Raw genomic sequence first — 16125 nt, 5'->3', positions numbered from 1 at the left:
GGCTGGTGGGGTGAAAACACAAGCTGCTGCTGAAATACAGTATACACTACAAAATCTCCTTTCAAATCCTCCAGTCGACGAATGGTCATTTCTGCCACCACTGGCCGCCAATAAGATCAGCACCTTGACCCGACAGGTTACCAGTGATAGTAATGTGTTTTATTGGTGACCAGTGGTGGCAGCAATGAGCATTACTGATTTGAAAGGAGACTTCTGAGAGAAAAGGGTAATTTTATACTGTATTTCAGCAGCAGTGTTTTCACCCCACCGGCCTTTGTCGAGACACTTTGAGCTTTCTGTTGATCCCTACGAAGACACAATGTGAACTTGCAATAATTACTTAGGACGAGTTTTGACTTAACTCTCAGAATCCACGGTGGTTCGTTATAGAGCTTTGTATATATGTAATGCATACAAAGCTCGTCAACAGAGGTAACTCTATGGCAACCAGTCTTGTTTCTGATTTTGGTGATCTCTCATTTCAGGGATCGTTCTCGCCGACATCATCGAGAAATACTTTGTATCACCAACCCTGTTCCGAGTCATCAGACTAGCTAGGATAGGACGTGTACTCCGACTTATACGCGCAGCCAAAGGAATAAGGACTTTACTGTTTGCCTTAATGATGTCCATGCCGGCATTGTTCAACATTGGCCTCCTGCTTTTTCTAGTCATGTTCATCTACGCGATCTTCGGTATGGCGAACTTTGCCTACGTGAAGAAACAAGACGGGCTCGACGACATGTTTAACTTCGAGACCTTCGGAAACAGCATGATCTGCCTGTTCCAGATCAGCACCTCGGCAGGGTGGGACAACCTGCTGAGTCCCATCATGGCCACCTCCCCGGCCGAGTGCGACCGCAACTTCGTCAACACCGGCACCAACACCAAGGGGAACTGCGGCAGCCCCTCGGTGGGCATCGCTTTCTTCGTCAGCTACATAATCATCTCCTTCCTCATCGTGGTGAACATGTATATCGCTATAATCCTGGAGAACTTCAGCGTGGCCACGGAGGAGAGCACGGAGCCGCTGAGCGAGGACGACTTCGAGATGTTCTACGAGGTGTGGGAGAAGTTCGATTCCGAGGCCACCCAATTCATAGAGTTCTCCAAGCTATCCCGGTTCGCCGACAACCTCTCGGAGCCGCTGCGCATCGCCAAGCCCAACACGATGAAGCTGATCTCCATGGACCTGCCCATGGTCACCGGGGACAAGATCCACTGCCTGGACATCCTGTTTGCCTTCACCAAGCGCGTCCTGGGCGAGTCGGGCGAGATGGACGCGCTCAAGCACCAGATGGAGGAGAAGTTCATGGTGGCCAACCCCTCCAAGATCTCCCACGAGCCCATCACTTCCACCATGCGCCACAAGCAGGAGGAGGTGTCCGCCATTTTGATTCAGCGGTGTTACAGGAGGCACCTGGTGCGCCGTCAGTTGAAGCAGGCGTCCTACCTCTACAGAAAATCAATAAACCAAGGCACCTTTGTGGTGGACGTGGAGAACGCCCCGGAAAGGGAAGGCCTCTTAGCCGCCATGATACAGCACTATGGACTGGTCGGGGTGGAAGTCACAGAGGCCACGCTGACCTCTTCGCCGCCATCTTATGACAGTGTGACCAGGGCAGACAGTGACCTCTCTCTGCAGGACACATCTGCATCCAGAGACTCCAGGGCAGACAGTGACCTCTCTCTGCAGGACAGATCTGCATCCAGAGACTCCAGGGTAGATATTGACCTCTCTCTGCAGGACAGATCTGCATCCAGAGACTCCAGGGTAGATATTGACCTCTCTCTGCAGGACAGATCTGCATTCAGAGACTCCAGGGCAGACAGTGACCTCTCTCTGCAGGACAGATCTGCATCCAGAGACTCCAGGGCAGACAGTGACCTCTCTCTGCAGGACAGATCTGCATCCAGAGACTCCAGGGTAGATATTGACCTCTCTCTGCAGGACAGATCTGCATCCAGAGACTCCAAACTCAGGGAGCCTGGCCCCACAAGTGAAGGATACGAGGAGACGTTTCTCTGAGATACTGTTTTCACCGAGTGTTTGTGTTGCGGGTGGGTCTTTTCTGTTTGTTTGTTTTGTTTACAGCATAAAATATAACCCAAAATAACTTGTGGTCAAAGAGGTTGTTTTTTTATAGGGTGATGCAGAGAGAATATGCAAATGTTTTTTTTTTTTTTTTTTAGGTAACTCAGAGCCTCAATGATGTTAGACACTCAGACTGGACCTCTATTGGCCCATCTCAAGCCCCGCCCTCAATTATTGTGTGATTTGACAGCTGTGATTTGAGGATCAAGAAAAGAGGGCGGGGTTTGAGATAGGTCAATTGGAGAAAATGTGCTAACATGAGCCTTCTTCAGCCCATAGACGCTTTTACTGTTCGTAAACAATGATGATGTTTTGGGAACGCGCATACAATTTGGTTTCAGAAGACTCGGTTTCAGAAGACTCCTGTCCATTCAGAATGTCCCTGGATGTTTGGTTCCGGAAGAAGAGTTTTGCCTATAAGATGTTGGTGAAAAAAGGGTCTATTGCCCACTTCAAAATCAGCATAATACATTTACCAGCCCATGTGAATCATGACAGGATAAATTATTGTGTGCATTTTTTTTATGTTTACCTACATATTAAGCGAATGAAAAACATTTATTCACATTATTTGTTTAATATTTCCTCATTTCTCAAACGTTTTACAATTAAGTTTGACATAGAAATTAAGTAAGAAAGTACAAAACTCTAATGGCATTTCAAACTCTTTTTAATTAGTTTTATATTTGCATTGTTAATGGTATTTCAGGAGCTATAAATGACTATCAGATGATGTCTAAAGTTTAGTTTTAATAGTTATTTTTTTTCCATAAAAATGAATCCCTTTTATGGTTTTTAATTGAATGTAGGTATAATAAATTCTCTTTTAGAACAGAAATGTGGCAGCTAGCTAAAATGACATTAATCAAGTATTCGTATTTAATGAGAAGAAAGCATGAGGGGAAAACTCTGTTATTTTGTAATCCATTATTTGCACAAGTACTTTTTTTGTTTTAAAAATAAGTGTTTTCCTCACAGGAAAAACAAGTACAACATTAAGATAGATTTTTGTCAAAGATTGCAACAATTTAAACTAAGTATGATTTGTGTGTCAAACACAATGAAGGGCTGTGTATACTGATAATCCCAGCGTTATGTGCCTGATTTGGTTGTTATCTGCGCACTTATTATCTCTGGATCCCCTTTGACCGTTTCATTTGATTTGATGGATGTGAATTGGAGTAGCATGAATGAAGCAAACGTCTTTTGTAATTAGAGTTTTGGGGCCGTACCTGTATAATATGCAAAACACATTTTTGTAATGTATTTCTATCGAAAGATATCTTCAATGACACTCGTGACAATCATAAGGAATATACCCAGAGTTATCAAAGGATGTGTATACCATTCATTCTTTTTATATAAACGATTATACGATCGATTTTCATTGAGAACCTGTTTGTCTGTATTACATTTAGGTTGGTCATTTCATGGATCGCTATATCAAATGGTAATAAAGGCTTTTCTTTTTCCATAAATATGGTTTTCTCCAAATGACATTACGATTGCAGAGGAGTGACACCTCCTGGCTTATATAAATACTTACAATCCTTTGATTGATTGATTGATTGAAAATTGTATTAACAGATTGCAGAATGGGTACAATACAGTACGGCTCAATACACACAATTGTTAAGGGGATGCAGACCAGAGAAAGACTTTCGTCTTGTTTACATCAGGGTCCCCCATTTTCAATTCATAATGACATTTATGACATACACAACATACAGATATACAGATATATATCGTGACATTTGACATACATGACACAGATATACAGTACTGTTACATTTATGACATACAAGATATACAAATATACAGTACTGTTTAACAGAGATCCTAACAGAAACTATATACACTGTAGGGGTTGGGGAGGGGGGGGTGGACATTTACGGGGGCCAGTTTCGAATTGCAGCCTCCCGTAGGTGCTCTTTGAGGGCGGTTTTTGAGGGCTGTCCAAATCCAATTTACATTAACATTCATGAGTCGCCCATATTGTTGTTTTGAACCTTTTTTAAATGCTGTAGTGATATATAATAAGGCGATATTCATCAACTGTGTGAAGTGTCTCCATGGTTACACGGGAAAAAACAGTTATCTGATGTGACCTCATTACTACGCAGGGCATTGTTAAATCCCTGGCTGAGGCCATGTCTATGGAATAGCAGGACAGCTGTGCACAAACCTCTGCATGGCTTCCGTGACTGTCCTTGCTCATTTATTCCCCTTTAAAGCTCTAATTTGTGTATAAAGCCTCTAGCTGCTTTTGATATTAGGCTACTTATATGTTTCTTTTTTTTTATCTACTTTTTCTCCCCATTTTCTATTTTTCTCCCATCCCAATTTCGTATTATCCAATTCTACCCTCCCCTGTCTCGAACGTTGTTAGACCATGCCTCCCACTGGTCGGCTGCAATGTGGACGAAGCCTTGCATCACGTGTCCCCTCCGGTACACGAGGAGGCAGCCGTCGCATCTTTTCACTTGCACAGCGCGATCTCTCAGCGGCGAGGAGTAACGTGTGGGAGGCTCACGCTGCCCCCGTTGCTTCCTGATTCTGCTGTACAGGCGCACCAACCGACCTGTAGGAGTCGCTGTCCACAACATCCGATCCCCACCCACCGGCTTTCCCACCCCCTAATACTGCCAATTGTATTAGTATGAACGACCAGCCAAGCCGGAAGCAACGCCGAGAGCTGTGCTCGAACCCAGCATATCCTGCGTTAGTGGCGAGCGCCTTGCCCACTGCGCCACTTAGCCGCCTACTTATATGTTTCTATATGAGTGTGTACATGTGTAGTGTAGCCTATGCAGATAATGAAACGCCAGACAGGGAGAACCATATAAGCAGCGTTGGGGAGTAGCTTCAATACATGTAATTAAACTTGTTTCATTTACATTTTGCAGTAGCTTGCTGGTAGTTCAGACAAGTTCAAATAAGTTACAATTTGCTAGTTTTTTTTTTATAAATCTTTTTGAGGTATAGCTAACTACAAAATATGCCTTTGTCTATCAAATAAGAACTTTGAGAGACTGCTCATGTGTCATAATATATGAATATATAAATAAGAGATTGTGTTCTTACAATGAAGCTGACCATTGTTCTGATCAAGTTGTTAAATGGTCTAAAAAAAAGAAAGAAAAAAAAGAAGGTGAAAGTTCAAGATAAACCATGTTGACTGTTTAAACTGTTTATGATTCATGTAAACTGATTATGCAAGGCACATACAACAAAAATGAACACTCCTTGCACTTTTTTCTGTGAAGTAACCAGATTAGATATAGGGTTATTTAGTGTTAGTATAGTTAGTGCACTATAGCTTTTGGAATAAACTCAGTTGAGTGGTATATTATGCAGTCATGTGACTTCCTTTTGTATATCATTTTGTATAGTTTTGGTGGATATGATCATTTTTTAAAGTAGTTTGAACTACTTTTTCTAAGTAACTTTAGTTAACCAAACTATATTTCTCCTGAGGGTAGTGTTAACTGGCTCAAGCTTGCAACAAGAATGGGGAGACAGGCACAATTTAAGAAATAACCAAGAATTTATTATAATTAAACTAAAGGAGCAGCCAATATATATGAATATCAGCAGTGTGTGGATGAGTGTATATGTGCAGCATGAATGTTGTAGGTGTAAAAGCAAAGAAAGCAACCAAAACCAAAGGAACCGAAGACAGCAACCAAAGAACCAAACAAATCAAACCAAAGGACCCAATATGTGGGGAGTTAATTCGCCAGAGATCAGAGGCAGCCTCTCTCTAATATCATGACTGGACACACACCGGCCCAGGTAACCTGACGAGCCTTCCCCAGCTGCAGCTCTGCCAGCCAGAGCAGGGGAAGCCAACACAATGTGGGGGAGGGTCGTCAGTGTGAAGTAATTGCACTATGCTAACTTATGCTTTCAAAGAAGCTTCCCCAACACATGCATATCTGAATCATATTTGCATTATTTTCACAGTGGAGTATGATTCTTACCTGTTCTACAGGCTTGGTGGCGGGTTATACCACAAATCTATAATTTCACACTTACATTAGGGCTGAATTCAAGTTAATAATTGAACAACGCTCCCACATTTTCAGTCTGCAGGGGAGAAAATCAACCAATGGTGCCAATTTGGATTTAGTCCCAAAGAGATTTCCTCTCTCTCTCTCTCTCTCTCTCTCTCTCTCTCTCTCTCTGGTCGTCGGAGTGGTCAAATCCAACTCTGACCAGCTGGGATACAGGGATTATCTGTGTAAAAAAAAACAAAAAAAACATTTAAAGAATCACTTGCTTTAATTACACAGACACACATCGTCTCACTCTTTCACACATACAGTATGTTACATATATCTACATGCAGGCACACATGCAAAAGACATACAACCTCACCCCCCTTCTCTCAGTCTATCTCTCTCTCTCTCTCTCTCTCTCTCTCTCTCATACACATATGCAAGAGATACAGGCAGGAATACACGCATCTGCACACGCACTCTCGCCCGCTACTTTTTCCATCGACCCTCATAACAGAGGGATGCTTTGCTTTGAATTTTATTTGGGATTGTTAAAAAGAAAATGGACTTGAATGAATGTGACTTTGTAAATTGATCCGATTTCTAAGCATTTGGACATGTGGCAGAGATGAATGCTTCACCAGAGAGAGAGAAAACATTTATATTAAAAAAGAAAAAAACAGATTAAAAAGGCACTATTTCTAATTACAGAAATGCACCGGCGCAATGGGAAAACGCTGCAATGTCAATGCAATGTAAATCGTTTCACTCAAAAGTATGAATAGATTGATTACACGCTAACATCTGATACAAAAGACATTTGATGTATTGCATGTCCTTGCACCCCACATTCAAATGATATTAAACAAAGTCCACCGATGTTATACTCACATGACCACCGGGCTCACAGAGGTCACATTAGATTAGACTCCACCCCCCCCCCCCCCCACCCCCCAACATGATAGTCCCACACACTGTAGGCTTAACCCTTTTACATACTACACTACGACAATACAGAAGGTTAACCCTTTCACTGCCATGCGGCGACTGGTTCACCCTTTCACTACCACACTACATAAGGTTAACCCTTTCACTACCACACTACAGACAGTTAACCCTTTTTTACTACCACACTACAGACGGTTAACCATCTGTAGTGTGGTAGTGAAAGGGTTAAACCTGCCATGCAAACCCTCTCAGAAGCAATGAAATGGATGGCCGGAGCAACGTTACACGGTGTGAACTGTCACAGAGGTGCAGCTAGTAACCTGAGATGGATATATTTAAAGTTTCTCTTTATATAATTTATATATATATATATATAATTTATATATATATTATATATATACCACCCCAGCTGTCTTGTGCTGCGCTGGAACCTCATGAGGGACTTTTTGTTTGCTCATGGTTGCCATGGTAGCGTCGCCCCGATGAGTTCCTCTATCGGTCGAATGAAAACGTCCCCCATCCTAAGGGAGGAGGGGTCTGCTGATTAGAATAGTATCATTGGGTCAGACAGTGGATGACACTGACAGAAAGGTCAATCCCTTGTGTAGCCCACATATGGAAATGTAGCTTTACTGGATTAATCAGCAAGGCCATGTTACACTGAAGCCTCTTGGCCAATGAGAAAATTGTAAGTGTGGAGTTGCTGGGTAAAGCCACCAAGTCACTCTGAAACAATTAAAGGGGCACTTCCCAGACAAAAGACAATGCTGATTTATTTTGGACATAATCTCACACACATTCAAAAGGTCTTGTGCACACGTTCATTTCGTTTGACAGTTATTGAGAGTAAATGAGTTTGAATATGGCCAATGTCATCGGGACATTGAATCCTTATGTTAGGTTAATTACAACTCAATTATATGATTATAAGGTAGCAGTCCCTATAAGACAAGGTATTGCTATTTTTTCATCTCCATCATTCCATGGTACTGTAGTTAATACAACACAAGGATTCAGTGTCCCCAAAGACATCACAGATGGCTATATTACTAATTTAGTCTCAATGAGTCTCAAAGAGTTTTTATATGTGTGTGAGATGATGTGCAAAATAAGTCAGCATTGTTGTTATTTGGTGAACTGCCCCTTTAAGCCCATTCCTGTTAAATTTACCCTTTTTATAAAACGCTCCCTTTGTATGTTTGTAAAGCTGGAGTCACGCAAAATAACTCAGCCTCTGGTCTTATCTGATCTATATCTTTTTGTTATTAATCCATCCATCATAAGAGGTTTATATAAAGTGATGAAATTATGACAGGGACGGGGTTATTCAAATGATCTCGCCTTACTCCATTTTAAGATTAGCACCGATTCAATAACGTTTATTTACTGGGATTTACAACTAGATTATGTTCACAGCTAATTCAGAAAACAAGCATTGACCTATCAATCATATTGATAACAGCTGTGGAGGTGATGACCTATAATGTTGGCACAGGGATAACAAGAATACATGAAAATAGAAATATTATGGTTTAGAATTATTTGAATAGAAATACAGTTCTGGAGAGATCTAATAGTTCCTTGAATGCTTTCCCTATTTTGTGATGGATACTGTGTTTTCTCTATTAGAAGGCCTACGCTGCCCCCACATGGGCATTGTGCGTTTACAAATGAGTCATGTAAATGCCATGACATGGATGAGTGGTAATAAGGTCACACATTGTACATCAGCAAACAGGGAGTGCACTGACATGGAAAGAGAAATGTGTGAAGAAGTCTATACCCAGAATTTTTACTCAGGAAAGGATACAGTATGGGATGAAATGAGGTGAATGGTATGAATCTGAAGTGGAGAACATGTAGCTACAGTGGAAGATACAATACACTATTAACATTCCTATTGCTTCAGATCAATATAATTTTGTGGTGCTACAAAATAAAAATATATATGTGGTATATTTTCATCTACACAAAGTGCTCTATTGAATCCAAATGTAAAGAAATGTATAGAATGTTAAATAAGCTTACTGTATATGGAATTATATTCAATTCAAATAAATGAAGAATCTAGCATGCAAAGGTAAGTAACCTACACCTTGTCTCATTAAACGTTAAAATGGGCCACTAACATATATTTGTTCAATATTTTGTTGCTACTCAGATTTCATATTTACAGTGGGCTATATGTTTTCAGAGTTAGTCCATCCGACACCTAAAATCCCAATTAAATATATTGAAATACCCTCATATCAACGTTGTTAGCAAAAAGAAAAAAGGAAATCGAAATAGAACAAATTATAAAACCAAAACAATAACATTAAAAAAAAAAAAAAAAATTTATTTCCTGTTGCAATGTTTGCAAATGCAATAACTTGGGCCCAAACTGTTCCCTAGCAACATAATTCCAGTGAAACCATCTAAGTTATAGAGAAAATAACAAGTTATTTAATGATCCAATTATGGTAGTTTGATGGTAATTTCAATTTCACCATGGTACTTACTGTCCATTATATAAATACTGTATGATGTATCACCATAGTACCGTATTTATTATGGTCAAAGAAGAAGAAGAAATAGAAAAAGAAGGAGAAGAAGACCACACCACTACCACCACAACAACAACAACAGGACTTTTATTTTGATAGTTGATAGTTTGACCCAGGATGTATTAACGTGACGTCACCCAGTGATGTGTTTGGAGTTTTGCCATAATGTATTGACAATATGCCAAATATTGAAGTAACAAGGTGACAGTTGGATACTTCATTTACGGAAACATTTCGAGTTACATTTTCAAGCATAATAGTTCCTCGTTGGAACAAAATGGGTATGTATTTTGCCGGATTGTGTCCTACCTAATAATGTTTGATGATGTTAGCTTGTAGCTAGCTCATTTCCTCATCCCTAGTGGTTTGTTATTTCCTCAGTGTATTCTCGTGGAAAGTGAAGTAACGTTAGCCACATAGGTTGTGCTATTTCGGTGGTATTGACTGTTTGCATTTCATACGCAAATCGAACCAGTTTATTATTTATTTAACCTTTATTTCACCAGGTAAGAAGAAGCTTGAGCTCAAATAGCTATTTTTCGAGCAACACCTGACATAAAACAACAACAAACTTAAAATCAAGAACAACCATACATACAGGACAGTAAATTAACATAGACAAACGACAAAAAGAGGGGGGATTGAGAGTTTGTGAATCAATCTCAATATATCTATTATCTATAACAGGCCACCTGTTCTAGCTATTTGTATGTCTTCTTGTATGTCATAAATGTCTTGATGAATTGAAAATGGAGGACCCTTATGTAAACAAGACTAAAGTATTTTTCTGGTCATCCTCTTTTAGCAGTTGTTTGTATTGAGCTGTACTGTATTGTACCTGTAAGGGCAACCTAACAAGAAAAGATGCCAGTGAGGGAATACTGGGTGAAGCTCTTTCCAACGCGTGATGCTTGTTGATAATAAAATGATGTCTTCTCCTTGAGTACTTTTGAGAGTTTTTATTCTTACTTGCAGTGTGGACAAATATAAGCATACTGTAAACTCTGTGTTTAAACTGGACTTTAAACACAGGATAATTGCTACAAAATAAACCCAAAAAGTAACTCAATATAACTGAAAACAAAACAAACGAGCACGGTAAAAAGACAGTGTGGCTTCCCTGTGATAATTATCCAATTCCCTCCCGCTGCACACCTGTGAACACATACATATAGACTGCACCTGAGCACATCTGAGCCCCGCCTCCTGTGCCCACTGCCAGCTAATTGGTCAACACTTTCATGGTGACACGGTGCCTTCATACAATAACGTAACGGCAGAAAATCATTAAATTGGCTACAACAGTACCCATTCTGCAATCTGTTAATAAAGTTGTCAATCAATCAATCACCATGGATAGATTGTTAGCAAGGTCCCAACAAGAACAAGTGACTTTCTGAAGTTTCAGCAAAATATAGCAGCCAGTTGGCAGCATCTATAGTTAATTTAACTGAAAGAGCACTAGTACTATATGATCTAATAATTCGTTTAGTCTCATCCTGAATAATGAGGTCATCTCTCTCTCTCCCCTTTCAGAATGTCCCATTCCTCTGTCATCCCTGGGCCTTCTGGTTCCCCCACTGCGGCTGATGTCAGCGGTGATGTGGGAAGTGGTTCATCTAAGGAATATAAAGCATTATGGGAAAGTGGAGGAGTTTGTGTCCTTGGTAACTGATGCCATCCCCGAGCTGCTGACCAATAGGCAGATGAGACTGCTAACTCTTGGGCTGAGAGCAAAGGTACAAGATTGCTGGTTATTCCAGGCTGCAAATGTTCACCCGGCTAATTGGCAGGAGAGCGTGCAACTGGCTTACATGAAACAGTTGGACTTCACTTATATTACTGGAGGCTTTGTCCACAGCGATACGATACCTCTTGGTTACCTAGATTGATTCTACAGCTCAACCTTTAGGGTGATGGACTAAGAAAAAGGATAGAAGAAACCAATAACCACTGTTATATTTATGTTCTAGATTACTTTACAGCTATTTACATTCTGTTCTAGATGACCTTACAGCTATTATGTTCTGTTCTAGATTACTTTACAGCTATTATGTTCTGTTCTAGATTACCTTACAGCTATTACAATCTGTTCTAGATTACTTTACAGCTATTAGGTTCTGTTCTAGATTACCTTACAGCTATTACGTTCTGTTCTAGATTACTTTACAGCTATTACAATCTGTTCTAGATTACATTACAGCTATTACAATATGTTCTAGATTACTTTACAGCTATTAGGTTCTGTTCTAGATTACTTTACAGCTATTCTGTTCTGTTCTAGATTATTTTTCCGCTATTACGTTCTGTTCTAGATTACTTTACAGCTATTACGTTCTGTTCTAGATTACTTTACAGCTATTACGTTCTGTTCTAGATTACCTTACAGCTATTACAATCTGTTCTAGATTACCTGGTTTACAGCTATTACGTTCTGTTCTAGATTACCTTACAGCTATTACGTTCTGTTCTAGATTACCTTACAGCTATTACGTTCTGTTCTAGATTACCTGGTTTACAGCTATTACGTTCTGTTCTAGATTACCTTACAGCTATTACGTTCTGAACACCCGGAGGATCTGAAAACTGTTAAGACACATCTAGACAGACTCCAGCCGTCCTGTTCAACACAGGTACGTGACACTTCCCGCTCTTGGACATTGAATAAGTAGCCCATTCAAGAAGCGCTCAGCTTATCAGAGTCTATATGTTTTGTGTTGACAGGACTCAGTTTATCAGAGTCTTATGTTTTGTTTTGACAGGACTCAGTTTATCAGAGTCTTATGTTTTGTTTTTACAGGACTCAGTTTATCAGAGTCTATATGTTTTGTTTTGACAGGACTCAGTTTATCAGTCTATATGTTTTGTTTTGACAGGACTCAGCTTATCAGAGTCTTATGATTTGTTTTTACAGGACTCAGTTTATCAGAGTCTATATGTTTTGTTTTGACAGGACTCAGTTTATCAGAGTCTATATGTTTTGTTTTGACATGACTCAGCTTATCAGAGTCTATATGTTTTGTTTTTACAGGACGACGCAGGAAACGACGAAGCTCTTGAAGCCAACTTTGTGAGACTTGTTCAAAGTCTGCTGGAAGATGCAGATGGAAGAGAACACTTCCTCAAGGTATGACGTTGTTCAGGTTCATCTACCGATTACTTTTTTAGATAAAGATGATTCATTATTTTTAAACGCATGCTCCAAATCCCACATTTTGGGTTGAATTTTCCCCAAATTGTAAATTTGATCAGGTATCTTTCTCTTATCTCTCAGAATGTGTTCCCTGTGGAGTACGGCCCTGACTTTGACACGGCGCTGGAGACTCTGCTCTGCGAGTTCTTCACCCGGCTGGAGGAACTGCTGCCTGTGCCCGACTTCAAACAGGTACAGATGGAACAATGTCGTGATGTCACTCCATGTCCAGAAACTGGTGGTCTGGTTTGTAGTGCAGTAACAAGTTCTTGTCTCGCTTTTTTTGCAAAGACCGCATTGTGGGTCAGCGATACGCCCTCTGTCCTAGAAGAGTACATGCAATGTGTCTCCAAAGCAGATGATCTCAAACTATTGCTCAAGAGCAAACGGTGTCACGGGATGTTGGCCAAGATGGATGCAAGTGGTACGTCTGTCTGATACTTTCTACTGACACTTTCTTAAGTCTCGTTTTTAAAAATGGGCAGTGGACGTAATGTAAATAAAACCTCTTGTTTTTCTTTCCTTTTTATTCTTCCTGGAAAAAACAGCCCCCTGTCCGTCGGAGCATCGGCTCTTCACATCTCTATCCCTCCCTCCCTCCCTGAGAGAGGTCAGTGCCGCCTCCTACCACACGATGTACGACAGCGAACCGGAAGCTTGTCCCGACTATGAGAGCATTGCGACGGTGGAACTGGTAGCTCTCATGGACACCTCTGGAGATCCAATGGGTTGTGAAGGGACGTCTCCCCAGGAGGCGGGAGCTATGGAGATGCCAGAAGAAGTGAGATGGCCGTCCGAGAAGGACGACCGGGGTCTGCGGCGCGGCGGCCTCGTCTCCGAGCCGACGGGAGATGAACGGGACAAATGTGCTGTTGACATTCAGATTGTCGTGTGTGAGGAGGAGGCGGACCAATCATCAGCCAGCTCCCAAGCTCCTTCCACCTCGCATGAAGCTCCTACTTCCTCCGGCTCTATGATTGGACCCCTACGGCAGCGGGTTGCGCACAAGTGTGCGCAGTGCGGGCGATGCTTCATCTATCGCTACGAACTCCTGGAGCACCAGAGGCTTCACACGGGAGAGAATCCCTACAAGTGCTCCCAGTGCGGGAAGGCCTTCAGGAGAACCTCGGACCTGTCCACCCACAGGCGCACGCAGTGCACGAAAGCCGCTTACGTTTGCATCAAATGCGGCAGCAGCTTTGACTCCATACAGGACAAGTTTAAACACCAGTGCGCGCAACAGGCCCAGAGGTTCGACTGTCCCCAGTGTGGGAAGAGCTTCAGGAAGATGTACTTGCTGGGGAAACACGAGCTCACTCACAGCCAGGACCGCGTCTTCAAGTGCAGACAGTGTGGCGAGGCGTACCCCAGCATGAGCGAGCTGAGGGCCCACCAGAAGGCGCATCCGCCCGAGCAGGCCAACCAGTGCAACCAGTGCGGGAAATTCTTCAGTTCCGTCGCCTGCTTGACGGCCCACGAGCTGCGTCACAACCAGCAGAGGACGCAGATTTGTCCGCGTTGCGGGAAAGGTTTTAAAAATAAATACGACCTGAATCTTCACACGCGCAGTCACACGGGCGAGCGGCCCTTTCAGTGCACCTACTGCGGGAAGCGCTTCTCCGTGTCGGGGAATCTCAACATACACATACGGACTCACACGGGGGAGAAACCCTACCTGTGCTCGGACTGCGGCAAGGCGTTCGTCTCCGCCGGCGAGCTGCAGATCCACAGGCGCACCCACACGGGGGAGAAGCCGTACAAGTGTACCGTGTGCGGGAAGGGGTTCACCATGGCGAGTAAAGTGACGCTCCACATGCGCGTTCACACCGGGGAGCGGCCTTATGTCTGCGCGGAGTGTGGGAAGGGTTTTTCACGGGGCAGTGAGTTGAAAAAACATACACTGAATCACTCCGGGGTGAGACCCTATCCTTGTGAACTGTGTCCAAAGACGTATACGTGCATCAACCACCTGAAGAGGCACTTGAAAACTCATGTTGTTGCCCAACCACAGTCAATTGAATTGAATTGAATTTGATGCTCATCACAAATTGGGTTGCAAAGTTTCAGGAATTTTCACAGGTGGAAACTTCCCATGGGAATTTATGAGAATATATCATGGGAATTAACAGGAATAACATTTATTATTATTATATACGTTATTTGCACAGGCTGTATTTACCATGTCATATTTGAGGTCACATAAGTAACTGAGAACACAGAATGGTTATTGTCAAAAATTACAATATTGTGATATAGGAAAAATGCATTTTTCCCCACTTAGACCTGGGGCCAGTTGCATAAACGTAGTTAATGCTGATCTAAGCCTTAGACTAGTCTGAACATCTTTAGGTAGACCAGTCTAAATAAGACGAGGCTGTTGCATAAACATTAAGACAGACAGATTAAGACAGATTTAAATGCAGAAAAGTTAGCCACCCTCCACCCTGGCCAAATGTGAGTTAAGACTGCAGTTGCGGTGGTTAACAGTTAAGCAGCCAAACTAGAATTTTTTCTATTTCTCAAACCTGTATTTCTTACACTCACTAAAGGCGGCAATGACTAAAAGGTGGACTTAAGTCTAGGGTTAGGTACAGTACCATTCCCATTTGAACCGATACCAGTACCAGTTCCTGGAAATCGGTATCGGTACCCAACGGTACCTTTTTTCTATACTTAACACTCTTTGTAATAACAAAAGATTATATTTCACTTGTTAAAAAAAATAAAATAAAAAGAATAAGCCCAAACTTTGCAACTTCAACATTGTTATTTATTTAGAACATTTTGTTATTTATTGTTGTACAGTAACACACAAAATAAATCGCATGATCATGTATTATGTTTGTAAATGTTTAAATCAACATTATCTGGCCATCCTATTATCAAGCTCCTCTGGTCTTTCCAAAGACCCAAGAGACGGAACAGTAATATATATATATGTGGAAAAGGCTCCCTCTTGTCTAGTATATTACATTACTATACTAAACATGTAAAGGTAGTAGGTAGGTACCGAAATTTGGTACTGATTGATCTAGCATGAATCGGTACTCTGTAGTACCGATGTAATTCAGTCGGTACCCTTAAAAGTACAGAATTCAGTACCCAACCCTACTTAAGTCAATCTTTATGCAACTGGCTCAAGCTTCTACACATCCAGTGGATCTACCACAGTCTTAAGTTACTATGGCAACCACTCACGGTGTGATGCCCAGACAGTTAATCCCAGCCAGTGTCTTTGCAACCAGCAGAGATTGTTATTCATTTTAAACATCTTTAAAACTCACATTTCATTCATTCATTCATTTTATTTTGAATCTCGAGATGCGGTTAATTATAATTTTA

At 41.5% G+C, this 16125-nt stretch overlaps 2 protein-coding genes across 3 annotated transcripts in view; both read left to right on the top strand.

The window, feature by feature from the left end:
- Positions 1-2029, top strand: part of LOC311226431 (sodium channel protein type 3 subunit alpha-like) — a gene marked incomplete at both ends in the record, with an annotated part of 145760 nt that extends 143731 nt beyond the window's left edge. The window contains one exon of the mRNA XM_084311857.1: positions 486-2029. Within this exon, the coding sequence (XP_084167983.1) occupies positions 486-2029 (1544 nt within the window). The remainder of the gene's footprint in view (positions 1-485) is intronic.
- A 7736-nt stretch (positions 2030-9765) lies between these two features.
- Positions 9766-15537, top strand: LOC311226973 (uncharacterized protein). 2 transcript variants are annotated; one of them, XM_084312447.1, is made up of 7 exons: positions 9766-9871; positions 11127-11329; positions 12131-12223; positions 12622-12717; positions 12865-12975; positions 13075-13207; positions 13332-15537. In XM_084312447.1, exons 1-7 carry the CDS (start codon positions 9868-9870, stop codon positions 14810-14812), a joined length of 2121 nt encoding a protein of 706 aa, XP_084168573.1. In that variant the 5' UTR covers positions 9766-9867; the 3' UTR covers positions 14813-15537. The 2 variants fall into 2 exon arrangements, with proteins under 2 accessions (XP_084168573.1, XP_084168572.1); XM_084312446.1 differs by having other exon boundaries at positions 12865-13207.
- Positions 15538-16125: the final 588 nt, after the last annotated feature.

Source organism: Notolepis coatsorum, assembly GCF_963971535.1.
Source record: "Notolepis coatsorum genome assembly, chromosome: 4".
In the NCBI taxonomy this organism is placed as follows: Eukaryota; Metazoa; Chordata; class Actinopteri; order Aulopiformes; family Paralepididae; genus Notolepis; species Notolepis coatsorum.
Note: the sequence above shows the minus strand (reverse complement) of the source record. Positions and strands in the feature narration are given on the sequence as shown.